Source organism: Natrix helvetica (genome assembly GCF_964273705.1).
Source record: "Natrix helvetica genome assembly, chromosome: 1".
NCBI classification, from domain to species: Eukaryota; Metazoa; Chordata; class Lepidosauria; order Squamata; family Natricidae; genus Natrix; species Natrix helvetica.
In genome coordinates, this window is record NC_138548.1 from 317,695,406 (window position 1) to 317,721,191 (window position 25,786).

Here is a 25,786-nt window from a genome sequence, read left to right on the forward strand (position 1 = left end):
TTTAATCCATTTAAATAGTTTGGCAATGAAATATCTTCTGATCCCCATTTTTTGAATATAAAATTGAGAATACAAGTAGCATAAAATACTCTGTGAGGCATATAGTTGAGAAGTATAATCTTCTCTCAATAAGAAGTCATATGTTGAATTAAGTTCTTTTTTTATTGTCTTCAGCATTAGGAGATATTGGAAACAAAAACAGAATTCTACATTGAATAGTAATTTTAAATGCGGCTATTTTATTCAGCAGTGATAATGAAAGAGGATGCAATTTGTTCAAAAAAATAGAAACAGTTGAAAAGGAGGCAAAAATGTTACACATACTATTCCTTCTCTGAAATCCAGATGAATTAATTTGATACAGTTTCTGCAAGAAAGAACAAATAAAAGCAATGCTGTTGTTGCTGTCCGTTAACATGTACCCAACCAAATAGATATGGATGATGCCTTTTGAAAGAAAATGGCAGATCTTTTAAAAGGGAACAAATCTTAGCAGTTGAATGCAGTAATTACTTTGGTATTTGCTGAGACAGATTTGGTCTAGTATGGTCTATCCAGGAATCCTTGAATTGTGTTGCTGACAGCTTTCTCCTTCAAAGGGTGAAGGAAGACACAATAGGATTAGTTAGATTTGATTTCATCTTAATCAGTAAGGAAGACTTAGTTGAGGAGGTAGGAGGAAAATGTTGTGAGGAAATGGCCACATATTGCTGGAGTTAATGATGTTAAGGGAATTCAGATGTCAGGTTCCGTTCAGGCGAAGAACACAAACAATACGACTAAACTAGTAGTTTGTGGTAAGTGTAATCTTTAAAGTCTATTCTGGTACTTCTAACCATCACACAATGTAAATCACATGTAAAATAAAATCAATCCTGTAATTCCGTACATCCCTCCCTCATTTAAACCCTCCTGTGCCCCGCCCTCTCCTTCATGCATGCAATACCTCCAATATACTCTGATGACGTGACAGACCATGCTGGTTTAAATTGCCTGCGCTGGTCCGCTCTGTATGAAAGTTACTGCAGGGTCACTGCGCATCGTCAGGCCGCCAATCAGCTGGGAGGCGCCACCAACATAACACAGCCAAGGATCCTGTGGGGAGCGATCCAAAGGTCCTTCATACTCTTGGCGCAGCAGGAAAGCAAGCGTGGCGCAGCAGCAGTCCAAGGCACGAAACGCCCTATTCGCGGATCTCCCCACCAGCGGAATGGCAGCCCCGAGCAGCTGAGAACGAGACGGGGCTGACATCAGAACTGAAAAAAGATATTTCAATGAAGTCAGGGATTTGTAAGCAGGATCCCATAGTATGAGAGGCTAATGGAGAAAGAAGGTGGATATGGATAGGGGAACTAGAGAAGGCAACCCAGAAGACACAGTTCCAATTAGGGGAGGGAGGGAGGGAGGGAGGGAGGGAGGGAGAGAGAGAAGACAATATGACAAAAAAGCTAATAGTTTTAATTAAAACTAAACCTATTAAAAGAGTTAACAAGCAGGTAGTGATAGTGATGGTGATGGTGGGAGGAAGGGATGTAACAGTTACCCACAATAATAGAGCTGGAATGAAGAAAGCTTCCCAGCTGATAGGCGGCCTGACGATGCGCAGTGACCCTGCAGTGACTTTCATACAGAGGAGCCAGCGCAGATGTGGCAATTTAAACCAGATGGTCTGTCACTTCATCGGAGTATATTGGGTGTATTGCATGCATCAGCTCAGGAACACCTGAGTTTCAGCAAAACATGCTAAGGATATTGAAATTGGCTTCTTTACACACGTTTAAAAGGAAAAGAAAAGAACCAATATACAAACTGCTTGGTAAAGATAGCAAAATGTTAACATTAAAAAAAAAAAAAACTTAAATTCCTAGTTTGATTCATTCTTCTCCAGTAAAAGAGATTTGTAATATAATGATACATCCCAATATGTGTTCTTGATTTTTAAGAAGTTTGAAAAAAAATCTCAAAACAGTTTTGAGAATTACTCAGAATTATGAGTAAGGTGTGGTCACTTTAACAGAAGGACAGTTGTATGGACAGCATTCTTCTAGAATAAGAATGCTACATACCAGGCTTGAAAATTCTTTCAGTTATGATGACAAATCCTCAATTTGTAATTCCATGGAGGAATTTTGGTGAGTTTAAATTATGAGAAATTTGCAGGACACCTTAATTATTAAAGACATGGGGATTAATATGATTGTTCTTTTAAAGAGAATATCAGTTTTCTTAAAGAACTGGAACTCCCCCCTGCAATAAATAACCAAAAGCCAGAACTATTTTGGAATATCATCTCATTATAGATGAATAGTGATGTATCTTAGTTAACTGAGCTATTCATTGAATACACATGAATCTCAGTCAACAAATGTGCATCACAAGGTTGTGATTCTTAATTGGAGAGCTATCTTGTAATGATTTAGCACAGCTTTTCAGTTAAGAATCTTAAGCTTGATCAGTGTTCACAAATAATACTTCCTTTGTACAGTATAATTCTTCAAGCACAGTTGTACAAAACATGTGATTCTGCTTGAGTGATTATTAAAGTATTATACTATAGAGAAACTCCAGTGATAGCAAATCTCAATGCACCAGAATACTACCTAACCGAAAGTGCTGAATTATTTGTTAAGAGTGAATTGAGTACTGAAAGTTTCTTAAGCCAAACAGAACAATAATAATTGGAGCACAAGAATATGCAAAATGATTAAATGAACAATCTCTCTTGGAATAGTGGTCAGTAGAAAATTGAAAATTTAACTGAAGAGTCATGGAAGAAGAACCAAATAGACACGGACCTGAGGGTGAAGTAAGTAAAATAAAACATTGGAAGTATTGTATTAAGGTCTTAGACGGCAATAAAATATAGTATCTTAAGATTATAGAATATAAATGTATTTCCTGTGGAAGAAATCAAGACTTTTAAATTAATATAGCTATAATATGTTTGACTACTACTGTCTTCTATTTTAATAATACTGTGTTGCCCAGTTAACAATTAAAAAATTTTTCCTGTAAAAAGAATAGTCTTTATAGCATAGCTTTCATCCATTTAACTTCGAATCTACTATGTGACACCGCTTATTGAATTCCTGATGAAGATACAATGGTTTTGCCTAAAAATGTTTTCTACTACTTCATGCCATGCCATTTGACATTGTTAATATTTACTGCCATTCCAGTGGTTTTATATTTCTCTGCATTATGTTAATTTATCAGTTTTTGGTGAGCTAACAGTTTTTATACTACTAGGCAATTGTGTTTACCTTAACAGCATAGAAAATTAGATTTTATTTGGTAATGATGCAAAATGTTGTCTCACATGGATTTACATACTGTATATTAAAGTGTAAATTATGCTAGGCAGGCAGAAATGTAATTGTATGCATTAAGGGCTATGTTGTATTCAAGGAGGAGCTACATCCTAATATACATGGGTCAAATATGTTTTGTAAATCAAAATTATAATTTATATGCTGGAAGACAAAGAGGTATCTTGAGTTTTTTTTTAAATACTAGTTCATTACTAAATATTTTGTAGGTGTGTCGTGAAAAGAAAAAAAAGCTTAAGTTTTAAATTCATAAATAATCTAGAAACAGAGGGTTTCTTTTTGTTTTATTTGAAGTTGGTTTGGTTCTTTTCCCAGATCTTCCAGAACTCTTTTGTTCATCTTGGGCATATTAGTAATGAATTCAGGTCATAACAACCCCACTAGGAACAATTCTATCATAACATTTGATATTGTAAGAACTTACTGATTGTAAGAAACAAAAGCTAATGTTTTGTGTGTTCCATAGAAGAAAACAATAGAACTTGTAATAAGTCTCAGGCTACTTTCTGCTTTATCCGTCAAAGTATAATACAATACAGTATAACACTGTAGGCTAGGTGCACCCGACTTCAGATTAATGTTTATTTTAAAAATGTATAGTAAGCTGTGGAAGCAACAATTAAGTAACATTTTTACAGTTGGCAAAACAGACACAAAAATATGGTATAGACTGGAGCACATGAGCCTATGAGCATCATATTAACAAATTCCCTTATTTCACTATTGGCTTAATTTTTTTTACGATCACATATGCATGCTGCATATATTTGAAATCTTTGTGCAGAGATCAACAAATTGTGCTTACTTTGTCCAACTAGTCAGTCATCTCTGTGGAGCGTGACATGATTTTAGAGCAAAGACACCTGGTCTCGTCCAGACCAGTTATGACTGGAGCCAGCAGCAATAGCTGTCATTAATGTTTCTTTTGATTGATGTTGAGGTGAAAGTGTCTGATGATTATTTTAAACAAGAGGGAGTGAGCAGGATTTTAGTCATTGTCCAATGGCAATTTGAGAATATCTAATAAAGGCAGCTGGTTTTAAGGATAATCAGAAGTTCCATCTTCTCCACACCACCTATTTGATGACATCCTCTCATCTGGAATCTGTGACTACATACTGCCAGGAGTTCAATCCTGACCAGCTCAAGGTTGACTCAGCCTTCCATCTTTCTGAGGTAGATAAAATGAGGACCAGATTGTTGAGGGCAATATGCTGAATCTATAAACCACTTAGAGAGGGCTGCAGATCACTATGAAACATATAGACACTTCTTTGTTCACAAGAATGAAGAATCTTTCCAAGGGATGGGATATGCTTGTACTTATCAAAATGAGGGCAGTGTTAGAATCTGACATTTGCTTCTTGCTGTCTCTGTAGATGAAGCACATAATATTCCAGGTGGCTCATGTGGCTAGGATGCTGGGTTGATGATCAGCAAGCCCGCTTTTGAGACCCAAGTGCTGCTGTGTGGCAGGGTGAGCTTAAAACATGGCTGTGCCAGTTGCCATGGAGCTCTAAAGGAGAAGCTGTAGGCTGGAAGTGATTGGTGCAGTGATAAAGAAGGCACAACCGCTATTCTGCTCAAAACCCGCTCTCAGTGTACATACAAACAATAATAAAGATATAATATAATAATAGAATAGAATATAATTAATATAATAATAATAGAATAATAATATAATAATAATATAATAATATAATATAATATAATATAATAACATATAATAACATATAATAACATATAATATAATAATATAATATAATATAATATAATAACATATAATATAATAATATAATATAATAACATATAATATAATAACATATAATATAATAACATATAATATAATATAATATAATATAATATAATATAATATAATATAATATAATATAATATAATATAATATAATATAATATAATATAATATAATAAATAATATAATATGATATAATATAATATAATATAATATAATATAATATAATATAATATAATATAATATAATATAATATAATATAATATAATATAATATAATATAATATAATAATATAATACCAATAGTAGAAGGTAATAGGAAAGATGAGAAGGATAAAAGTTATGCAGTTATATTTACATGGGTAAATGTCCGTAGACATAAGACAATGCTGTGGAAATTAGGTGTTCAGCAGAGTGAAATTCTGTGGAATCTCACATTGGGATAGCTTTATAAAGAATATGTGTCTTCTCTCTATGGTAGAAGCAACCATACAACATTTTCTCCATATGATTCTAAATGGCATTGTCAGCTTTTGGTGCTGTTGTCTTTCAGAATAAGGCATTTTGCATAACAAACTGCAAAATGGGAGCTATTTATAGCAAGCTTTTTCAGATTGTGCGTCACTGTTATGTGCTATTATTCCTATTGCCAACATCCATGGAGTTGTAGCTGAGGATGGAGCTGGAGCCATTTTGGGAGCATCTTCAGGGCTGCCAGTTTCAGTGTGATAGTAACCAGCTATCAACCCTGCAAATCCTAACCTCCCACACTTCATCTGCCATATGGGAGAAGTCCATAGCTTTAGCATAAAGTACCACTTAGCAATGTATGAGTCCTGTGATGGCTGATGTCCTATCCTCACTAGACGCCTACCAGGTGTGAAGCTGTGATAAAGGAGAAGTAAAGTATACAGGCTGACCTGGTTTGGCCATAGCAAAGTTTATGCTGCTGTCATGTGAAATTAATTCTAGTATAATACAATGATTATTTATTAATTAGTCAGTTGACTATATCAAAACCTGAGCACTACCATAGTAAAAAGAATAAAATGAGATAAGGTAAGATACAGTGAAATGAGATAAAATGAACTACAGTAAGATAAAAGCTAATTGTGCTAGCTCCAACACTTTCCCTATATAATTAATTTAAAGGGTACTTACGGTCTGCTGAAAGTAGTTTTTGAGGGAATTTTTGTAGCAGCTGGCAAGTAGTTATCCAAAGTCATCATTTGAGTAATATGTGTAATTTCAAATATTTTTAGCCATCCCACCTATTTTCTGTCTATAGCTGTAACACTTTGCTGTTTCAGAATAGCAAACACACAAAATAAAAACAGCTTATTATAAGAAAAGGTAGAAAAGATAATGTCAATACAGGCGAATCTCCAGTTTTCAAAAGCTCATGAAAATGATGGCAAAGTAGAAACTTAATAAGTGTTTCAGAGTAGGTAAATGACAGTGGACAATATCCCATATGGCAAAATGGATATTGCAAACATTTCCCTTGATTTCCCTTTTCAGCTTTCTTCCTGAAAACGTAATGTCTTCAGTACTTTTATATAAAGGTAGAGGTTTCCCCTGTCCAGAATTTTTATTTGCCTTTACCTTTTAGGCTGACATAAAGAGATGTTACATTTCTTAGTGTTAAACAAATTGTGGGGGCTTCTTTGATGGACTAGATACCTTCAAGGAGAGGAGACAGTGCTGAAGAGAGGCCAGCAGTGATTTCTGGCCAAAAAAGTCTTTCTTTATAAAATTATAAGAATTGCCCACATGTACCATGGACTGTTGCTCCTCATGAGGAGACCACAGATGGGAGCATTGTGTTTTTGACAGGCAGTTAAGAGAGCTAAGAGAAAAACAACATTTTGCATATAGAAGCACAGACTTTTAAAGGACATTAAAAGTTCCACCAAACCCTTACTTTCTTAATCACTGTTGGATACATCAATTTACTGTTGAAAACAGATCTTTGAAAATTGTGGAACAAAGGAAACAATTCAGTCAATCAGCCTTCCTTCCAGATTATAGAGCAGAGGAAAACATTTTTAAAAGACTTCAAAACAACAGAAGACTTTGAAACAACGGAAAAGAGCTTAACAAGATTTTCACCACGAAATTTATAAACAGATAAAATGGGTCTGTACAAATTTATAAGATTAATATTTTAGCAAGAGTACTTATGTTGTTGTTTGGAGTTAATTGACTAGGCCAGACCTTCATGGGTATGTTGATCATTTGACATCAGAAGGAAAAGACAGTTGGTGGAATTTAGAAAACAAAGTAATAAGTGTAACATGAAATTGACTGCCATTAAAACTACAGGAATATAGTTTGGACCAAAGCTTTAAGGGAATAGAAAATGCAAAGAGAAAAAAGGAGAAATTTGTCTTTATATATATCTTCATAATTGATTTATTTTTTGGATTATAAATAAAAGAATGGTGACCACCAGAAAAGCCGCAAGACTTGATGAGGGATAAAAAGATCATTGGAGCAACTGACAGAAAAAGAGATTAGTCAGAAAGTTTACAAAATATATTTGAAGACGAGGAGAAGCAGATATCTGAATATATAAAATCTATTAAAAGAGTGTAGATTGCTTTTGAAGTGGATGGAAGAAACATTTGTAAATAGGAGAGGAAGTTATAAAAAAGTTGAAGTATCCATAGGGAAACTTATAGAAGAAGTAAAATTAATGACAAAGTGATATAATTTTAGAAAATAAAAAAGAATAATAGAGAGATGTATAAGGACTTAGAAAATCTGGCATTACTGGAACTAAAAAAAAGAAGAATTTTGCTTAGAGTTGAGCAGTTCCAGAGCATCCTGGAGCAGACATTAAAGAAAAGATTGCTCAGTCTTTAACAAACGTTTTGGAACAGGTTGATGATAGAAATTGACAAAGAACATAGAATCAGCACGTAATCAACACGTAATTTCCAAAATTAAGAAATGTACCAAAGGATATTTTTATTCACTTTTTCAGGAAGAACATCAGAGACCAAGTGTTGAAGCAGCATTTTTACTAGATTGAAGATTAATAATGCAGATGTGATTATACTTAAATCCTGATCAGAATACTGTGTAAATTTATTTATTAATTTGGTGTATGGCATACAATGTCAGAGAAATCTATCCATGCTAGACAAAATGCAGTCCTGACAGTCTAGATTGCTACCATTCAGAATGAACTGTGTAAATGACAAACTGAAGCAGAAAAAAATTAATTACTGTATTTCAATGGGAAAATTGGAAGGAGAGTTCTTCATTTTTAAACAACAGAGGTTTAGATTAAGTTTACTCTAAAAAAAGCAAGACATTCCTAGAAAAATTTAGAGGGGAATTGGAAGAAATGAAAATCGGAGTGATAGTGCGAAACAATAATGACAAAACATTAAGAATATTATTATGTTAGGTGCTACAAGTATTGACTTTTCTATGTTTTGGGCATAAATGTTATTTTAGATTCATAACATGAAATCCAAATAGAGCAAACTCTCTTTAAAAAAATAGTTTATTAGTTAAAAAATAAAAGATGTAATTTTTTACAAGAAACAGATAATAGAAAAAAATGCAAAATATTTGATTTACAAATATTTGGGTGAACAATTTATTTCAGCCAAATTAGAAATAGAGTTGTTTCTATATGAAAATTGCAACCAGAACTAATAGTGACTGATCATGATGGCAGATATGTGGGGTTCAAGCTACTTTTCATGAGGGCAAGACTGGTAATTACAATATAAGCCCCAAATGAGGATAAAGTAACATTTCGCAAAGAAAGCACTTATGGATAAGCCAAAGGAGTTGTTATATGAAAATGAGTGTTTAATGGCATATTCTATTCTATTCTAATGGACTAATTTGTCCACAGGAATAGATAATTTCTGAGAAAGATATTAAAATGTTTATGGCTTTGTTTATGAAGAAAATGTATAACTCACGGTGACTCCAGTTGGCTTACAAAATAAAACCCCAATACAAAAGCCAATAATCTGCCCACTCCCATCTACAATAACAACCAACCCAACCACTTGATATGACATCATTTTTGATAGAATGAACAATTTAGAACTTTTAGATGCATGGACATACACACATGGTGATCTCTCTCTCTCTCTCTCTCTCTCTCTCTCTCTCTCTCTCTCTCTCTCTCTCTCTCTCTCTCTCTCTCTCACTCACACACTCACACCACTTCACCTTTTTCATGGATGTTTTTTTTCATCTCAGCTGCAAATGCCCCTTGCTGCCAGTGCCTAATGCTAAAATCCCACTTTGATTTGGTAAGGACTTTATTCAGCCTACCTTTTTGAGAATGCATAGGCTGCCTAGCATGGGTAAAATCAATGTAGTCATGTGTAGCTGTTCTACATATCTAGGGGATGGGAACTCCAGTACTGGGCTGGGGACTGCGAAGATCCAAGCTTTTTTTCCTATGACCTACCACTACAGTTATCATCTGCTTAAGAAAGGGTGGAGAACTTTGGTGCTGGGCTGGAGAAAAGAAGCTTGAGTTTTTATGGTGCCAGCTATTTTTCTCCAACCCAGTGTCGCAATTTCCCTTCTGAATGCCGAGGGGAGTTGCCTGGCCTCCTTGGGTAGGCAGTGTCTGCTTAATGACCTGTCCGGTTGCTTAGTGGGAAAAGCTGCGATAGCAGTCATTGAGTGAGGTGGTCATGTGGGCTTCTCATTTAACAACCATAAATTATTGGGTTCAATTTTGGTTGTAAATCGAGAAGTATCTGTGTTTTACAAACGGAAAAGATATCTGGCAGTTGGACACAGGTTAATATTTGGCTAATGCCTAAAGAAGGTCAAGATTTGACTTCAGTAAAAAAAAAATTGCTGCCCAAGATCATTATTGAATAGTGATTCTGCATTATTTACAATGGTTTTAGCTGAGGGGATGAAAATGGAATTTAGATGATTTTTACAAACCTATTCATCTCTCTTGAAATGGCAGTCGGAGATGGAAAATTGAATATCGGAAAGTTCTGGTGCCATTATCTTAATGTATAACATTTTTTGTCTCCATTAGATGAAGCATTTAATTGAAAAACCCGGTGGCAATAGAATTCATATTAACTGATAGTTCTTATTACAGAAGAGAAGCAAGTCAGAGGATTACAAACTTTTATTCTTTGCCAAGAGAGGGTGCTATAGACATTCTGAAGTTTTCATAGTCCCAAAACTATTTTAAAAGATTATCTGATATATCTAAAATATTTAGAGAATAACTAAACTTTAATTAGATGATTTGATCTGATAATTATTTATAAAATGTACCAGTTACAGTGGCTTGGTAATATTGATTTATTTATATGTTTGCTTTATATCCTGTGTTTAGGAGCTCAGTGCATCTTGCATAACCCTTTCATCCCCTACTTTGGCCATGACACTAATTCTGTGAAGGAAATTTAGCTGAAAATAATTGGGGGTGATCCAAGTGGGGTGGGACTTAATTAGAATCTGTGTCTCTTTGTTCTTGATCCAAAACATTAATCACTACACCATAGTTACTTTTATATGATATGGCAGCATAAATCACTATTGAGGAATTGACCATATTCTTGAGGATTTGAAATCTTCATGGTGAGCTTTCAGATGGAAATAAAGAAAAAAAAATCTTAGTGTTGGATGCTATAATTTTCAATTTGCATTCAGGGCTATCTCTAGGGTTCTGGGTTTTTTTATCCCCTTTTTTCCTTTTGTAGATCATCACGTTGTTGAAAGTTTTTGTGAACTTACAGTACACAAGTAAGGGTTCAGCACTTTGAAACTAGCAAGCATCATTTTTCAAGAGGAAGCTAACAGTCAACTATTAGGCACCATGAGCAAAAATGCCAGATTTAGAAATCTTAGAGGAATCAGCATACAGCCAAACTGGAAAATTTGTTTTAATCACCAAATAAAGGAGAAGCATACTGTTTCTATGAACCAGGAAGCATTCCTATCTTAACCTGCTGGTAATTATAATTACATAATATCTTGTGTGATATGCTATCCTAGAATTAGAGGCTTCAGTTTTATCTTTATCTTTTATGATCTTCCTTGAGCTTTGCAGATATTTTTCCACTCATAGAAGGCTGTTATGATTTTGTTATTCTGCCCCAAGCAAATTGCAAAATATCTTCTTGTATTCTATACTGAAGAAATAAAAATACTGTAATAATGAAATTGTACCAGTTAATTTCTGTGTATAGCTTCATAAAGCTTCATAATAAAGTGAACTCATTTTTTAGACGGTGGACAAAATATATGGTATATTTTCCAGTAATTGTAATGGAGTATTTAATAGTATGTAGCCTTTAGCAACTGTGTAATTAGTGTTAGATTAAACTTTATCTACAGGATTTGTAGATGTAGAGCAAGCTACCAATTTTTAATATAAAATGTTAAAATAATGCTTCATCACTTGTGGTTTTTGTTATGAAAATTTTATTGTTCTTTATTATTTTTAGTGCAACTAAAACATTTCTCAGGTTCTACCTCATCACCACTTCTCATCCTAAGCCTCTTCATAATATACAATGTTTAAATAGTAAATTACATAGTTATTACTTTTTAATTAATATATGGCAATTAGAATTCTGTTAATATCACAAATTTAATTGGAAGCAATTATTAAAACTCTCTTGCAGGAATCTAAATTTCATTATCTTGTAAAGTAAAAAAAATATGAAAGGATAGGTTTTGAGACTAAATTGAGATATAAGATATGTTCTGTTAATTAAAATTAAATTTCTGTTTTAAAGGAGATTGAGTTGTGCTGCAGTTAATGAACAAAAAGCACCACTATCCCTTGTCTTACTCAAACTTTCTGACTTCAACAGGAGCTCAGGTGACTGGATATGAGTTAGTCAGACTTATGAGTTTAGTTTGTCAGATGAGCCATTAAGTAACCAGATTTCCAGCTTTCAAATAAAAGTAGAGCAAGTCCACAGTCCTGATAAAACCCCAAACCCCAAACCAAATGAATGGTGCAAACAAGAAGAACGAGAATTTTAAGATTATCAAATAGTAAGAATTGATGCCTTTATACTTGATGCTTTAATTTGCTCTCCACATATCTGTAAGATACCAAGTGAAATACTGGCTACATATATTGTATATGGGAATAAAAGTGTAAATTATATGATCAGTCATCTTATATGGAAAAGATAATGGTTTTGTGTGATTACTAAGTTCATTATTTTAAATATATCTATATCGTGTTATTTATATTCTAGCTTTCCTATTGGAAGCAAGATATTGTAAGATCATATTTTTAATTATATAACCATTACTATATTTATATTCTACCTTTCCTTACAGAGCTTAGTTACTCCCAATTTATGGTAGCAACCTGTAACAAACCCGGAAGGCAATGATAAATTTAAAAACACCTACTGTATAGGCTATTTAGATATAAAAATGTATTGGGTAACAGTGCCTGTGTACATGGTGTTTATGTTTTTCATCTTCTGTGTGTGGTATTTCAAACAGTGTTTCAATCATAATTTCTTCCCATAGTTTGAGTATTTCTTACAATCACTATGGAAAATTAAATGAATGTGTTTGTATAGTACCTAAAGTAGATTTGTTATTTCTGAGTTTTGGGGAAAGAATAGGAAGCCTACTTCATATAACATACCAGCCACACAATTATGGCTTGATTCAGGCCTACCACCTTGCTTTTGAGCATGTTGTAAGTAATATTTATGTTCCTGCTACTTCCTTTATGCATAGGATCTTCATTGGACTGAAAAATTGAAAGTGGATGAGTTTTTCAGTAATCAATTTAATGCTCCCAAGATAATATATTCTCAGCAAGATATGACTTTGTGGGTGGGTTTTGGGGTAAAATTCTGGAAGGTTTAGCAGTTGTAGTGCAGCCCATTAGAACTGGTGTGGTAGTAGTAGGATTTTGCTGTTTTAAAAGAGAAAATAGTAAGATCCACACTTCTGAATATATGCTAAAGTAAATATTAATATCCAGAACAAATTAAACTGGACATGCATGAATCCATATAATACTTATGTATTAAAGGGTAATTCAGTGATTGCTGTATTGTTCTCAGATTGTTGTCTCTTTTTTGGCAGAAAATTTCATTGCTGTAGATTCTTAAAGTTTTCAGTAAACAGCTACAGTTAGAAATCATTCCCATGGCTGGAATATTGTACGCTTCTGTTTGGACAACAGATGCATGTAATATTTATCATTCCTTGGATTTGATATGTGTAGGCCATGAAATTATTACAAAGCAAGATATGGTGTTATTAAATTACCTTTAGGCATGTAGAACAATATTACTGTGATCATTTTTTGGTAAGAAATGTAATTGATGTATGTTTATATATAAGCTGCTGAGATATATTTACATATAACTGAAAGCATTCATGTTTCATAAAAAAGTAAAAAATAATGGGCATTGATATATGGCTTGAAGTACCCAATTTATGTCTATTTTAGACTGTTTTTACATCAAATAAATCAATAAAGAGATTCCCCAGGAACAATTACAATCTTGCTGTTTTACCTACATGGGTCACCTGTATAATTCTTGAGCAAAATGTAATTAGTGTATATATGAAATCGTTTTGGAAAAAACCTGGAATTTTAGCAGTTAGTTACATGATGTTTCTGTGGCTTAAAATGTTTCATTAATACACCTGGTTTTTTTGCTTATTTCAAGAATTTTAATTGAATGCTTAATTTTCTCTCTCTCAAAAACTAGGACAAAATTTATGCATTCCTTAGTCTCAAGGCAAATACACTGGGCATCTCAAATTAATATTTTAATCAAACAAATTAAAACTGATTCAATGAAAAGCAACAAAAATGATTGGAACCTAGGGACATGCAGAATATTCATTCTGAAACATTATGATCACAGACTTTCATGGAATGTCTAGTTGGGAATGTGAAATTTCTTGACCCGAAGAATATGATATTTAGATATGAGTTCAGAAATCACGAATCAGCATTTAATATACCCATCTCCTCTCACCTCCCATCTGCCTCTTTTGTAATCACCAATGGATTCTCTACTTTCAATTGGCTGTATACGGTAAATTATGAAACTAGCCAGAAAACAAAACTTTATGATTGGCTTTTGTTAAAACTTTGGTTTGAAACTAGTCAAAGTAATCTTCCTTAAAATTATGGTTATTTTCTTTTTGATTATATGTAAAATATATATTTTATTTAAAGCAAAGGTGTATTTTAAAAACCACATTGATTAGTAATTATACAATTTTAGTAAATTTAGTAAATCTATATTATTGTTTAAGAATATTTTAAAAAGGAAAAAACCCTAAAGCAATATCGATTAATATTTAATTTCTGATTTTGTGTATTAACCAATTTGCAAGATGCTTTGGTGTAAGCTTTATAAAGCATGGTTTAAGATGTTTTTTACCTTGCTGCATGTGATGTAAAATATATGAAAGCCATTACTGCTTAAATTTAAACGTCTATTATGTGTTTATATGGGGGGGGGGTGCATCCATGCATCCCCTCCATATACATACACACACGTTAATTTTAGCCATTGCTAGTCTTTTCAGTGTTATATAGTTTGTCCTCTATGTCTAGGCATGTATCTTAAAAAATTATCACACTTTTAATTTATTGTTTCAGAATTTCACCTGATTTTTAAAAATTGTTTAATTCAAAAAATTTAACTTATGTTTTACTAATGATTCTTTTAAGATGTAATGTCAAACTTGCGGCCTGGATGCTGGTCACGCCCGGCTTAGTGAAGGGGGAAAAATCGCGGCACGTCATGTGACACCACAATGAGGACGTGAATTTGACACCCTGTTTTAAGAGTTAAAAGGGTATAATTTATTTGTGTAAGAATGAAGCACTGTAAAGTTTTTCTGAACCAGCAGTTCTTGCATTTTAGCTTACTGGTTTAAAAGTCTTTTGAAGTACTAGCTCTTGATATATACCAACTTCATTTTATTATGTTTTTATACAATATATCGGTCAGTATGTTTATATAGAAAATATATACCTTATTTTTCGGAGTATAAGATGCACAGGAGTATAAGACGCACCAAGGTTTTGAAGAGGCAGTTTTTTTAAAAAAAGTTTTTGCATTCTGCAAACCTCCCAAAAACGGCCAGTATTTCGCAAAAAACGGGTCCATTTTTTTTTAAAGAAGCATGAATAGCCCTCAGGAGACTTGTAGAGTGTTCCTGAGTGGGTAGAGTGGTCCTGGGGCTGGGGGGCAAAATTGAGCAAAAGGTGGGCTGTTATTTGCTCATTTCTGCCCTCCCCAGCCCCCAGGAGCTCTGTGAAAGCCTCCTAAAGGCTATGCACTGCCATTTTGGTGAAGGAGGCAGGGTTTCGGAAGGCAAAAAAAATGCTGTATTCGGTGTACAAGATGCACCCAGATTTTCAGCCTCTTTTTTTGAGGGAAAAAGGTGCGTCTTATGCTCCAAAAAATACAGTATATCCTTATCCCAATCTGGAAGTAACATAGGGTACATAGACATGATGCTACCTGTTATAATACTTATATAAATTTAAAAAACCAAAATAAATGTTTTATATTTACAAATATTTTAAATAGTCTCTACTATTTTAAAACATAGTATGAATTACTGAAGCTTTCTTTAACTGTGTGTTTGAAATGCGTGCCAGTATGTTACATATCCTGTTGTAGCTGGCAAAGTATATTATATCGTATCTAATCTCTAATCAATGTTTTGAACTCTTATAGAATAGCATGAATGTGTTTGGATTTTGGTTGCACTTATATGTACTGGTAAAATAGTCCCCAAATTGACTTCTGCTATTCTTAATGCTAGCAGGGAATGCTTATGTGCCATAAGTTCAATTAAAGTGATAATCTCAAAAACATTTTCCCTATCTTATTAAAAAGGGTTATGTGATGCATCAATGTCATCATAGGCAGCGAAGATCAACATCTCTGGTTCCAAATGGGCATAGCAGTGGCACATGAAATACTGCAATTTGGAATGTAAAAAGAGCACTTGAGCATGAATTAATGAACGGAATGAAATAAATAAAATAGATACATTGTATTTCTGTGAAACAGAAAGGAGCAGGAAATCATCAAACTGAATGAAAATCAAAATTACATCAAAATTATATGCAGCCAAGTGATGGTTAACTTTCATCTCTACAGTTGAACCAAAGGGTTAAAATGTATGTCAAGAAATGCAATACAATACAATAAAATACAATAGTAGTAGAGTTGGAAGGGACCTTGGAGGTCTTCTAGTCCAACCCCCTGCCTAGGCAGGAAACCCTATACCGTTTCAGACAGATGGCTATCCAACATCTTCTTAAAGACTTCCAGTGTTGGGGCATTCACAACTTCTGGAGGCAAGCTGTTCCACTGATTAATTGTTCTAACTGTCAGGAAGTTTCTCCTCAGTTCTAAGTTGCTTCTCTCCTTGATTAGTTTCCACCCATTGCTTCTTGTTCTACCCTCAGGTGCCTTGGAGAATAGTTTGACTCCCTCTTCTTTGTGGCAACCCCTGAGATATTGGAACACTGCTATCATGTCTCCCCTAGTCCTTCTTTCTCTTAAGCTAGACATACCTAGTTCCTGCAACCGTTCTTCATATGTTTTAGTCTCCAGTCCCCTAATCATCTTTGTTGCTCTTCTCTGCACTCTTTCTAGAGTCTCCACATCTTTTTTACATCGTGGCGACCAGAACTGAATGCAGTATTCCAAGTGTGGCCTTACCAAGGCATTATAAAGTGGTATTAACACTTCACGTGATCTTGATTCTATCCCTCTGTTGATGCAGCCTAGAACTGTGTTGGCTTTTTTGGCAGCTGCTGCACACTGCTGGCTCATATTTAAATGGTTGTCCACTAGGACTCCAAGATCCCTTTCACAGTTACTACTACTGAGCAAGGTATCACCTATACTGTACCTGTGCATTCCATTTTTGTTGCCTAAATGTAGAACCTTACTCTTTTCACCATTGAATTTCATTTTATTAGATAGTGCCCAATGGTAGGAATGCAAGGTAGGAACATAAGCAGCATGAACATGGAAATGCTCAATTCAATGAAAAATGAAATGAATTGACTGCACATTGACATTTTTGGCATCTGGCAAATTGAATGGACTGGAATTTAGCACTTTTGGTCAGAAGATGTAAGGATATGTGGGAATGATCTTGGGAGATAAGGAAGAGCCACAGCCAGGGCAGTTTTTAGATAAGAAGCAATTTAGCCTGCAGCAGGAATATGGGTATGACAAATGTCTCAGAAAGGACCCTCCCTAGGTGACAAGGGACAAATGTACCTTCAGACTTGCAAGATTCTGTTAATCTAATCTTATAATTAAGTAGATATAGTTCTTCTGGATTTGCTTTTTGTCTTGATTAGACAAGGCTTACAAGGTTGACAGAAGATCATACTGTTTAGTAAACAGGACACAAAAAATGAAGAAATGGCATTGCTTTCATAGTGAGGAAGGATATAGCCAGGATAGGACTTCGGTCGGTATTATGCAAGAAGGAATTTAATAAAGAATGTTAGAGGAGACAATAGGAAGTATTACAACAGTATTTGTAAAGATAGTAAGGATGGAAGCAGACAAAGAAAAACAAGAAAAGTCTTCCAAAAGATCTTTGAAGGAGGCTCCAACTTTGAATTGGTATTCTAAAAAAAATGCCAATGAATAGCTAGTAACTGATTCAAAGAAAATCAAATAAATATGGAAACTCTGTATAGTGGAGATGGTAGCTATGGCAGCAAAAGATGGCTCTAGCTAGGTTCTGCCTCGGAGTTCTGCTTTTAGCGGATGCATTACTCGGAACACTGATGGAAGATATCAGTATCGAGGTAGATTGGCAATCAGTACTCGGAACATTACCGAATCTGAAGGCTTAGTTAACCCAAATCTTGAAGAGAAATTGATGGAATATTAAAGAAAAGCGGCAAATAACAGAATAACAGTCAATAAAGATTCTAACCAAACTATGGCACAAATCTGGAGAGCAACATGGTGATCAGCAGAATGGAAGAGGTCAGCCTACATGCCAATACCAAAAAGAAAAAAAGCTTTATTGGAAACATTAATCTTAGTAAAACATGCAGGCTTTTGACACAATTATATGTAAACTGGATTTATTATGTAGCATTATTGTAGATTCATTCCATGAATCTCTCGATTTTTTATTACAGAAGAAAGTTTGATAAACATTTTGTTGAATTAAGGTTACATATATTTGTGCAATATACATTAGTTTTAGGGAGGTGGGTTGCCTTTTGGATTTAGCATCAAGGACAGCCCCAGCCCCTATCTTGAATTTTTTAAAGCAACCAAGTCCCTTTTAGAATCTGCACTTGCAGAGTAAGGGCAGCCATATGATCCCAGGAAAGAACTGGCTTTCTTAAAGATTTGCAGAGAGGTGCTATGTGCCAAAGCAGCTTTTCTAAATTGTTACTGCAGTGCTGCAGAATCTTTACAATATTTTGTGATACAAGTAGCCCTTGACTTACAAGCATTTGTTTAGTGACCAAAGTTACTACGCACTGAGAAAAGTAACTTACAATCTTTTCTCAGAATTAGACCATCAAAGTGGTCAAATTTAAGCACTTCGCTATTGGTATGTTTGACGGTTGCAGTGTCCTATTTACTATTTTCCTAGCTGACTTCCATCAAAGTAAGTCAATATGGGAAATCAGAAGCTGTGATTCAATTAACAACCATAGTGATTTCCTTAATGACCGCAAAAATGGTCATAAAATTGGGTGCAACTGACTTAACTGTCTTGTCCAATTATTATCTGTATGTATTACAATAGGATGTTCATATTTAAAGTACTGTATAATGCAAGTGGGTGAGAAACAGATTAATAGATACTGTACTTTCCAACTTTGTAAAAACTGTTTATTTGTTTTGCAGTAATGCCCAAAGGCTTTATCATGGTTGGACCTACCATTATGTATATGTAAACTTGTAACAAATGCCCCAACTTTGTTAGTATAGATCCATAGCTAGGTGCTGTGTAAATATTCACATTTTCATTCTGAATGACTATTGAGTGGTTCTAATATAAATATGTTTCTTGCTTGAATCAGACACAATTTGGGATGTCTTGGGGATGTGTGCAATAATTAACAAGATACCTGCTTTCCAATTCTTTCATTTTCTTTGTCTATTCTGAAAATCTACACTAGCAACTCTAGACTAGCAACTTGGCATTTATGTGCAGGTGTTTCTAATCTTCTGCCCCCACATGGCCTACCCAAGGGAAAGGTTTGAGGGCCTGTCGAAGTTACCCATCCTTAATTTTATTTCCAAACCAAGATTTTGGTTAACTAATCACCAAAGTTAAAAGGTAATTTTGAAACCAAGTAATGACAAACCATTCTCCTTAATTTTTTCCCCACCCATTTTGGGTTTTTGTTATTTCTTTATTAATAATTTGGCAGCTTTTGTACAGCAAGCAGAGTTGTTGTTGTTATAATATATGCAGTCCTACAAGGTGATCACACTTGCGGTGGCAGTACTCTATGAGTAAAGAGGAAATGGTGGTAACCCTGAGCATATCCCTGCAGCTGCTGTGCCTCCGGTGTCCTCCAAGCCGTTGCTGAAGATCCCTTCCCCCACCCTTTCTTGGAGGTTTAAGTAAATTAGGTGGCCTTTTCAAACAAAGGCATGAGAATGTGGGCGTGAGCATGTGCGATTTATAAACCTGACACCTACAAGAGGTGTGCTGTTGAAATCTTTGTGAAGATGATTTAGGGTGTTGTTTAATCTCCCTCCTTACCGGTCTTTCAGGCACATGTTTGCTAAACCCCACCCTGTCTTAACTGGAGGAGGGACTCTGTCCCTTTTAAGGCTCAGGTGGTTCTGTACTAACATTCAGCTAATGAATCGAGAGAGAAAGAGGAGTGGTCCATCTGTCAGGTCCCCTCTCAGCTGACTTGCAGGAATGACTGAAAAGCTTGGCACAGGCTGAACCGCTTCAGGATTCTGCCCCTCCTCCTCCTCTGCTGTCTCTGCTTGCATGTTTCACAAGCTCCCTTAGAAGAACAATGAACTGATTTGAAGTTTTAAGACTGGGAGGGATCCCCTTGGAGTTGTCTGTGGCAGCCTGCAGCATGCATTGTTTGACACCATCTTAGACAGCTGTCAGTTTCTTTTATTTTCTTCTTCCCTGCTTCCTCCCCACAATTTCCCCTTTTGGATCGCTTTGTCTGACGAAATAAAGTGACCATGGTCCAACGTTTCAGCCTCAGGAGGCAACTATCAAAGGTAAGGTTGCTTGTGTCATCAGGATGTGTGGGAACTGTCTACATTTGATCACTTTTCTCTCATAGTACAGTGAAACCTCTGCTTAGACAGAAGAGGGCGGGGGTCTGCTTGAGAGAAAGGAGCTCTGCCTTTTGTTCCCTTTGCCAACAGAACAAAGGTTTTTAAAATAAATTCTCTGTCAGCAGACATAGGGGCTTTCTCTCCCTAAAATTAGAACTGCTGCTTCTTTCTTTGGATTTAGCATCTAATGTGTGTCTGTATCATATAGGAAACAAGACATGATTATCAGAACAGATTATGATCTGATGAAATAGCAAAGATGGATTAGAACCTATAGAGAGTCAGGATTAGAATAAATTCACTGGTAACCCAAAAAAATCTACCTGGCGAAGCACATGGCAGTTATCAGTTCCAAGTATTAGGCATGGCTGTCAGCAGAAGGAAGAACAAAGGAGTTGTTCTTAAGAGATTTTGCTATGGAAATAATTTGCATTGTTTGGTCTTAAGATGCTTTAAAAGAAAAGGTGGGGCTACTAAGCAAATGAAATCCATTTTTTTACTCAAGGAAATAGTTCAGTAATTTTTTAAATGACTAAATAAAAGAGGATCCAAGATAAACCAATATTATGAGATGGTAGGTAGGTAGGTAGGTAGGTAGGTAGGTAGATGATAGATAGATAGATGATAGATAGATAGATAGATGATAGATAGATATTTAGATAGGCAGACAGGAAGGATCTTGGGTTCTGTACATCTTTATAACCAAGTAAGGTTTAGTTAGAAAAATAATACCAATCTTTGTTTGCCATCTGTTTCATAGAATGTTTGTAAAAGCTGTCTTTTTGTGTAAAATGCAATGATCAGCTGCTGATCACAGCATTTAGGTCAAAATGCACTCTTTGCAGACAGTGTGGGGAAGCCTTAGGGTATTGCAAATGAACAGGCATTCAGTATGACCCCTTTCGTTGTGCATCAGCATTTTTGAAATAGCTAAGCAATGAGCATATTAATGATCACCGAAATGAGGAAATTTTCACTCGCCTGGTAATAATACAATGCAAAAGCATGCAAATGAAAAAAAAAATATTTGAATAAGCAATAAAAACTTTAGTTGCTGAACTACAAATGCTAACACTATTTGACATGTTCTAGCATGGCAAATAATGAAGGATGCTGGTAGTTGTAGTTCAACTATTTCTGGAGTAAGAAGTTTCTCAGCAATGTTCTCCATCCTAATTCTCAATTCTTTTCTCAGGAGCAATTCCATACAATATTCCTAGAAACTGTGAGACTGAAGCTTATGAATATAGAACCTTTGTTCAAAATTCTGTTAACGTAATTATCTCTATTTCAGTAAAATCATTTGCTGGGACTTAACAGTGAAATGATCTTATTGAATAGGAGAAATTGTGTTAACGCATGGGGATTTTTCACTTACAAAGTGAAAAAGGAAGGGAAAGGAAGTTGTGAATTTGCAACCTGAGTGAATAAACAGGAGTAGGAGAATTTTGTGAGGAAGGAGAATGGATGAGAATTTCCCATTTTCATAGGCTAAATATTTAGATGAGTTTAGAATCCAGGCTTCTAAACTTCAAGTAGTTTCAAGGGGAAAATCCTTAAGTTCTCAACCATGGTTTAAGAAGCCAGCAAGTAAGATAGCTCTTTCCATTGTTGTTTGGTTTAATGAATTACTCTGCCTGTTGGACATGAGCTGTGGGCTTCTGCTTGCTACAGTAAGCTTAATGCAGTGTTTATTTCCCTGAAACTAATGTAAATAATTTGGAGATGTTTCGAGAGCCAGAAAAGTACCAAGCAAATAGTGTGTGATAGCTTTGCCTTACTCCCAGGGCTGCCAGGGCTTCCAAGGAATAAAGATACTAATCTGAGGGTAAGGGAGACATGATTATTGGAGGACTTAGGTTGGAGTGGTGAATCCACATGCTTTCATACTGAAGATAGTCCTCCAGTAGGTGATGGCTTTCGGTTGTGTGCAGTGTGGTTATTGGACACTTAGACATCAGTGGTGGATTGCAGGCAGTACGCCCTGGTATGTGCCTATCTGGAGCACCAGGTACCGTTCCGATACGGTACTTCAGAGGGCCCACCCGCCTGCCCGTTGTCCTTACCCGTCTTTAAACTCTTCGACGCTTCCACGCATGGCTCGTACAGCGTTTGCGCGATGCTCTGCCAAGCAGCTGGAGCATCACAGAGGCTTCTCTGGAGGGTAGGACACATGCATGTGCTGCATGCTGTGCGCATTCATGTGGAGGATGCCAGGCCCCGTTGCAACCGGGTTGCAACAGGATCCACAATCCACCACTGTTAGAGATGGATGAAGAGCCACAGTGGCGCAATGGTTAGAATGCAGTACTGCAGGCTACTTCTGCTGACTGCCCTCTGTTTCCAATTTGGCAGTTTGAATCTTACCAGACTCACGGTTGACTCAGCCTCCATCCTTCCAAGATCGGTAAAATGGGAACCAAGATTGTTGGGGGCAATATGCTGACTCTAAACTGCTTAGAGAGGGCTGTAAAGCACTGTGAAGCGGTATATAAGTCTAAGTGCTATTGCTATTGCTATTGCTATTTGTGAACCATGGTGCCTGGCCTGCTGGTTCAAAGGTTACAGACATCATACACTATCAAGATAAATTGCTGGATAGTTTTGGGGAGGAGGAAGCAGTCCTTGTGCACATACCAAGGAATAATGAAAATATTGTTCAAGGAGAATATGGACACCGCAAAGTAACTGAATAAATTTGAAGTTTCTATAGAAGATATAGATTTTGAGTCTATAATGATTGACTTTATCAGATATTCCAAACAACTAAAAGAAATTATGATAATGACTACATTTTAAGAGATTACACTCTAATAAACAGTATCCATCCAGTTTCACCTATTCAGATGTGAAATTGTGATCTCCTCATACAAATATTTAACTCAGTGTCACAAAACTGGAATTTTTAAAGAGACACCAAGAGGATATCTAGAAAAAAATATAGTCTGGTTGGCCTAAAACTTTTCTAGAAAAATTGTATGGAATAAATATCAAAGAAAAATTAACTAAGCACATAGAACAGTTTTTCTCAAACTTGCCAACTTCAGCTCCCAGAACTGATGTCCACAGAGCTGAATTCCAACATGTTAAAAGTTGCCAAATTTGAGAAACATGGCACAGAGGAACAAGCTTAGTTGAATAAGAATCAGCATGGTTGCAAGGGTAAATCCTATCCCACCAATCTTATACAATTATTGGAGTGTTTCATGTAAATGGTCAATGTTGTATGTTTGGATTTTCAGACAAAGTTCCTAAATTTCCTCAAAGTTCCCTTGACAAAAGATTTCAAATGAATCACAGAATAAAAGTAAATGTCTTTCTATATTTGCTATGATTTTTTTCCATTATAAGTTGAATTAAAAATAGAATAATTTAAAATAGAAAAAATTGAGCAAGTTTCTCAACACAGAAAGAAGTCAAGTCCCTCAGATACTTTTAAATTTGTTCATAAACAGCAAGCTGGTTAAATTTGCAACTCCTGAAAATGGTGAAAATCAAGTGGTTATGAAGAGTTTTAAATGTCTTTAAATTGGGTGAATGGTCAACTAAATGGCAAATGTGGTTCATTTTTCAGTAAATTAAAATAATGTATGTTGAAACAAAAGCCTTAACCTCAAACATGCTGATGAGATTTGAGTTATCTGTAACTAGTCAGGGAAAGGGAGTCATAATTCCAAATTCACAGCTGCATTTTAAAGAACCCCACCACCCTTGTGTGGCTATGTAATGGACTGAGCAATGAAGGAGCAGTAGATTTCAAAAGCAGATAGATCAGTTTCCTAGGTGCAGATGAGTTCTTGCTGGAGAATACTTTGAGCATGTAAGAAGTATAAATAAGAGTCTAGATTCCCGTTTTTTCAAAACAAGCAGTTCGTTCAAAACAAGTTTCAACATAACCAGTTCCTGCTTTTGTCTATTTCAGCTCTGATGTTCAAATTATCATCTCTATGTGCTTCTTGCTCCATTTCCATAGTTGGTAACTGCTTTAAGACTTGGAAAGGACTTGACCCCTTCTCCTACATCTCCTTCCTATTGGACTGATATCTGGAGTAATAGAATTGTACAAGCAACGCTTGCCCTGAGATAGAAACCATAAGACATGATGGCCACTAACTTGAATGGCTTTAAAAATAAACCAGGTAAATTCATGGAAGATATCTATTTGTCTTGAAGACCCTATGTTGCTTCCAGATTGGGATACAGATATACCGTATTTTTCGGAGTATAAGACAAACCTTTTTCTCTCAAAAAGAGGCTGAAAATCTGGGTGCATCTTATACACTGAATACAGCATTATTTTGCCTCCCGAAACCCTGCCTCCTTCACCAAAATAGCAGTGCATATCCTTTAGGAGGCTTTGAGAGTGCTCCTGGGGGGCTGGGGAGGGCAGAAATGAGCGAAAAATGGACCATTTTTGCTCCCCCCCGAGCACTCTACAAGCCTCCTAAAGGCTATTCATGCCCTTTTTGTGGGGAAAAAACTGGCCCATTTTTGCGAAAAACGGGCCGTTTTGGGGAGGTCTGCAGAGTGCAAAAACATTTTTTAAAAAAATTTGCCTCTTCAAAACCTTGGTGCGTCTTATACTTGGGTGCGTCTTATACTCTGAAAAATACGGTTTTCTAATACCAGATATATTTGGTTAGGGGTATTCTCTCTCTACTTACGAGCATCATAAAGGCTTCTTGTTAGCTATTCTGAGAATATGCTAAAATAAATATGCTTTGGATTACTCCAGCAGAGCCATTCCTATGTACCTATAGAATGATCCTATAGCTGTTTCACAGGCTGGCCCTACCCTTTTGCCTATATGTGTGTTTCTTTTCCCTGGCAGTCCCGGTGTAAGTGTTATCTGATCCTTATTGTAGACTGATAGGATCCAGCTTCCTGTGACATGAGCTGAATTTACTGCTAGGAACTGATAAATATATAAGGACTGACCTGAAGTTGTATTTCCAAAAACTCTTCAGAAACAAATATTTAACTTGGTGTTTGATTAAAAAGTAATCTCTGCTAACATCAGAGCAGCAGTTTAAGTTACAAGGAAGTTGGGGAAACAAATAAGCTAACCCACAACATACTTTGTGAATAGGTCGAGAAAGCAAACAGTATAGTTGTGTAATACCTAATCTCCCCTTCCTCATGAGCTGTTGTTGAAGTATCTTTCTGTATTGAAATATTAACACTTGAAATAATAGGTATTTTTTTTTTGTCTGGTGAAATAGTTATATCTTAAAAGTTTTGCAGTTGCTTCTGTAGGTATACCTGCCTACCTCCGAAATCTGTTCCATATGCCAAACTGTCTTTGCACAAAACAGCCACACAGCATGATTTGCCCCTAGGGCATTACAGATTGCCAACAGAGAAGTTTATTAGTGGCAAACAAATGAACAATATAGAGATG

General features: G+C 35.5%; 1 protein-coding gene across 6 annotated transcripts in view; it reads left to right on the forward strand.

Annotated features, from left to right (window-relative positions):
* The window catches only part of TMCC1 (transmembrane and coiled-coil domain family 1), a 103,303-nt gene that overhangs the window by 14,035 nt on the left and 63,482 nt on the right, over window positions 1-25,786 (forward strand). Inside the window, exon 2 of one of the 6 annotated variants that reach the window (XM_081937796.1) lies at window positions 2,732-2,806. The exons of 4 other annotated variants lie outside the window; for them this stretch is intronic. In XM_081937796.1, coding sequence (XP_081793922.1) covers window positions 2,768-2,806 — 39 coding nt within the window. In that variant the 5' untranslated portion in view covers window positions 2,732-2,767. Of the gene's footprint in view, window positions 1-2,731; window positions 2,807-19,899; window positions 20,326-25,786 lie in introns of those variants that run through there. One more of the 6 variants, XM_081937795.1, reaches the window with a different exon arrangement.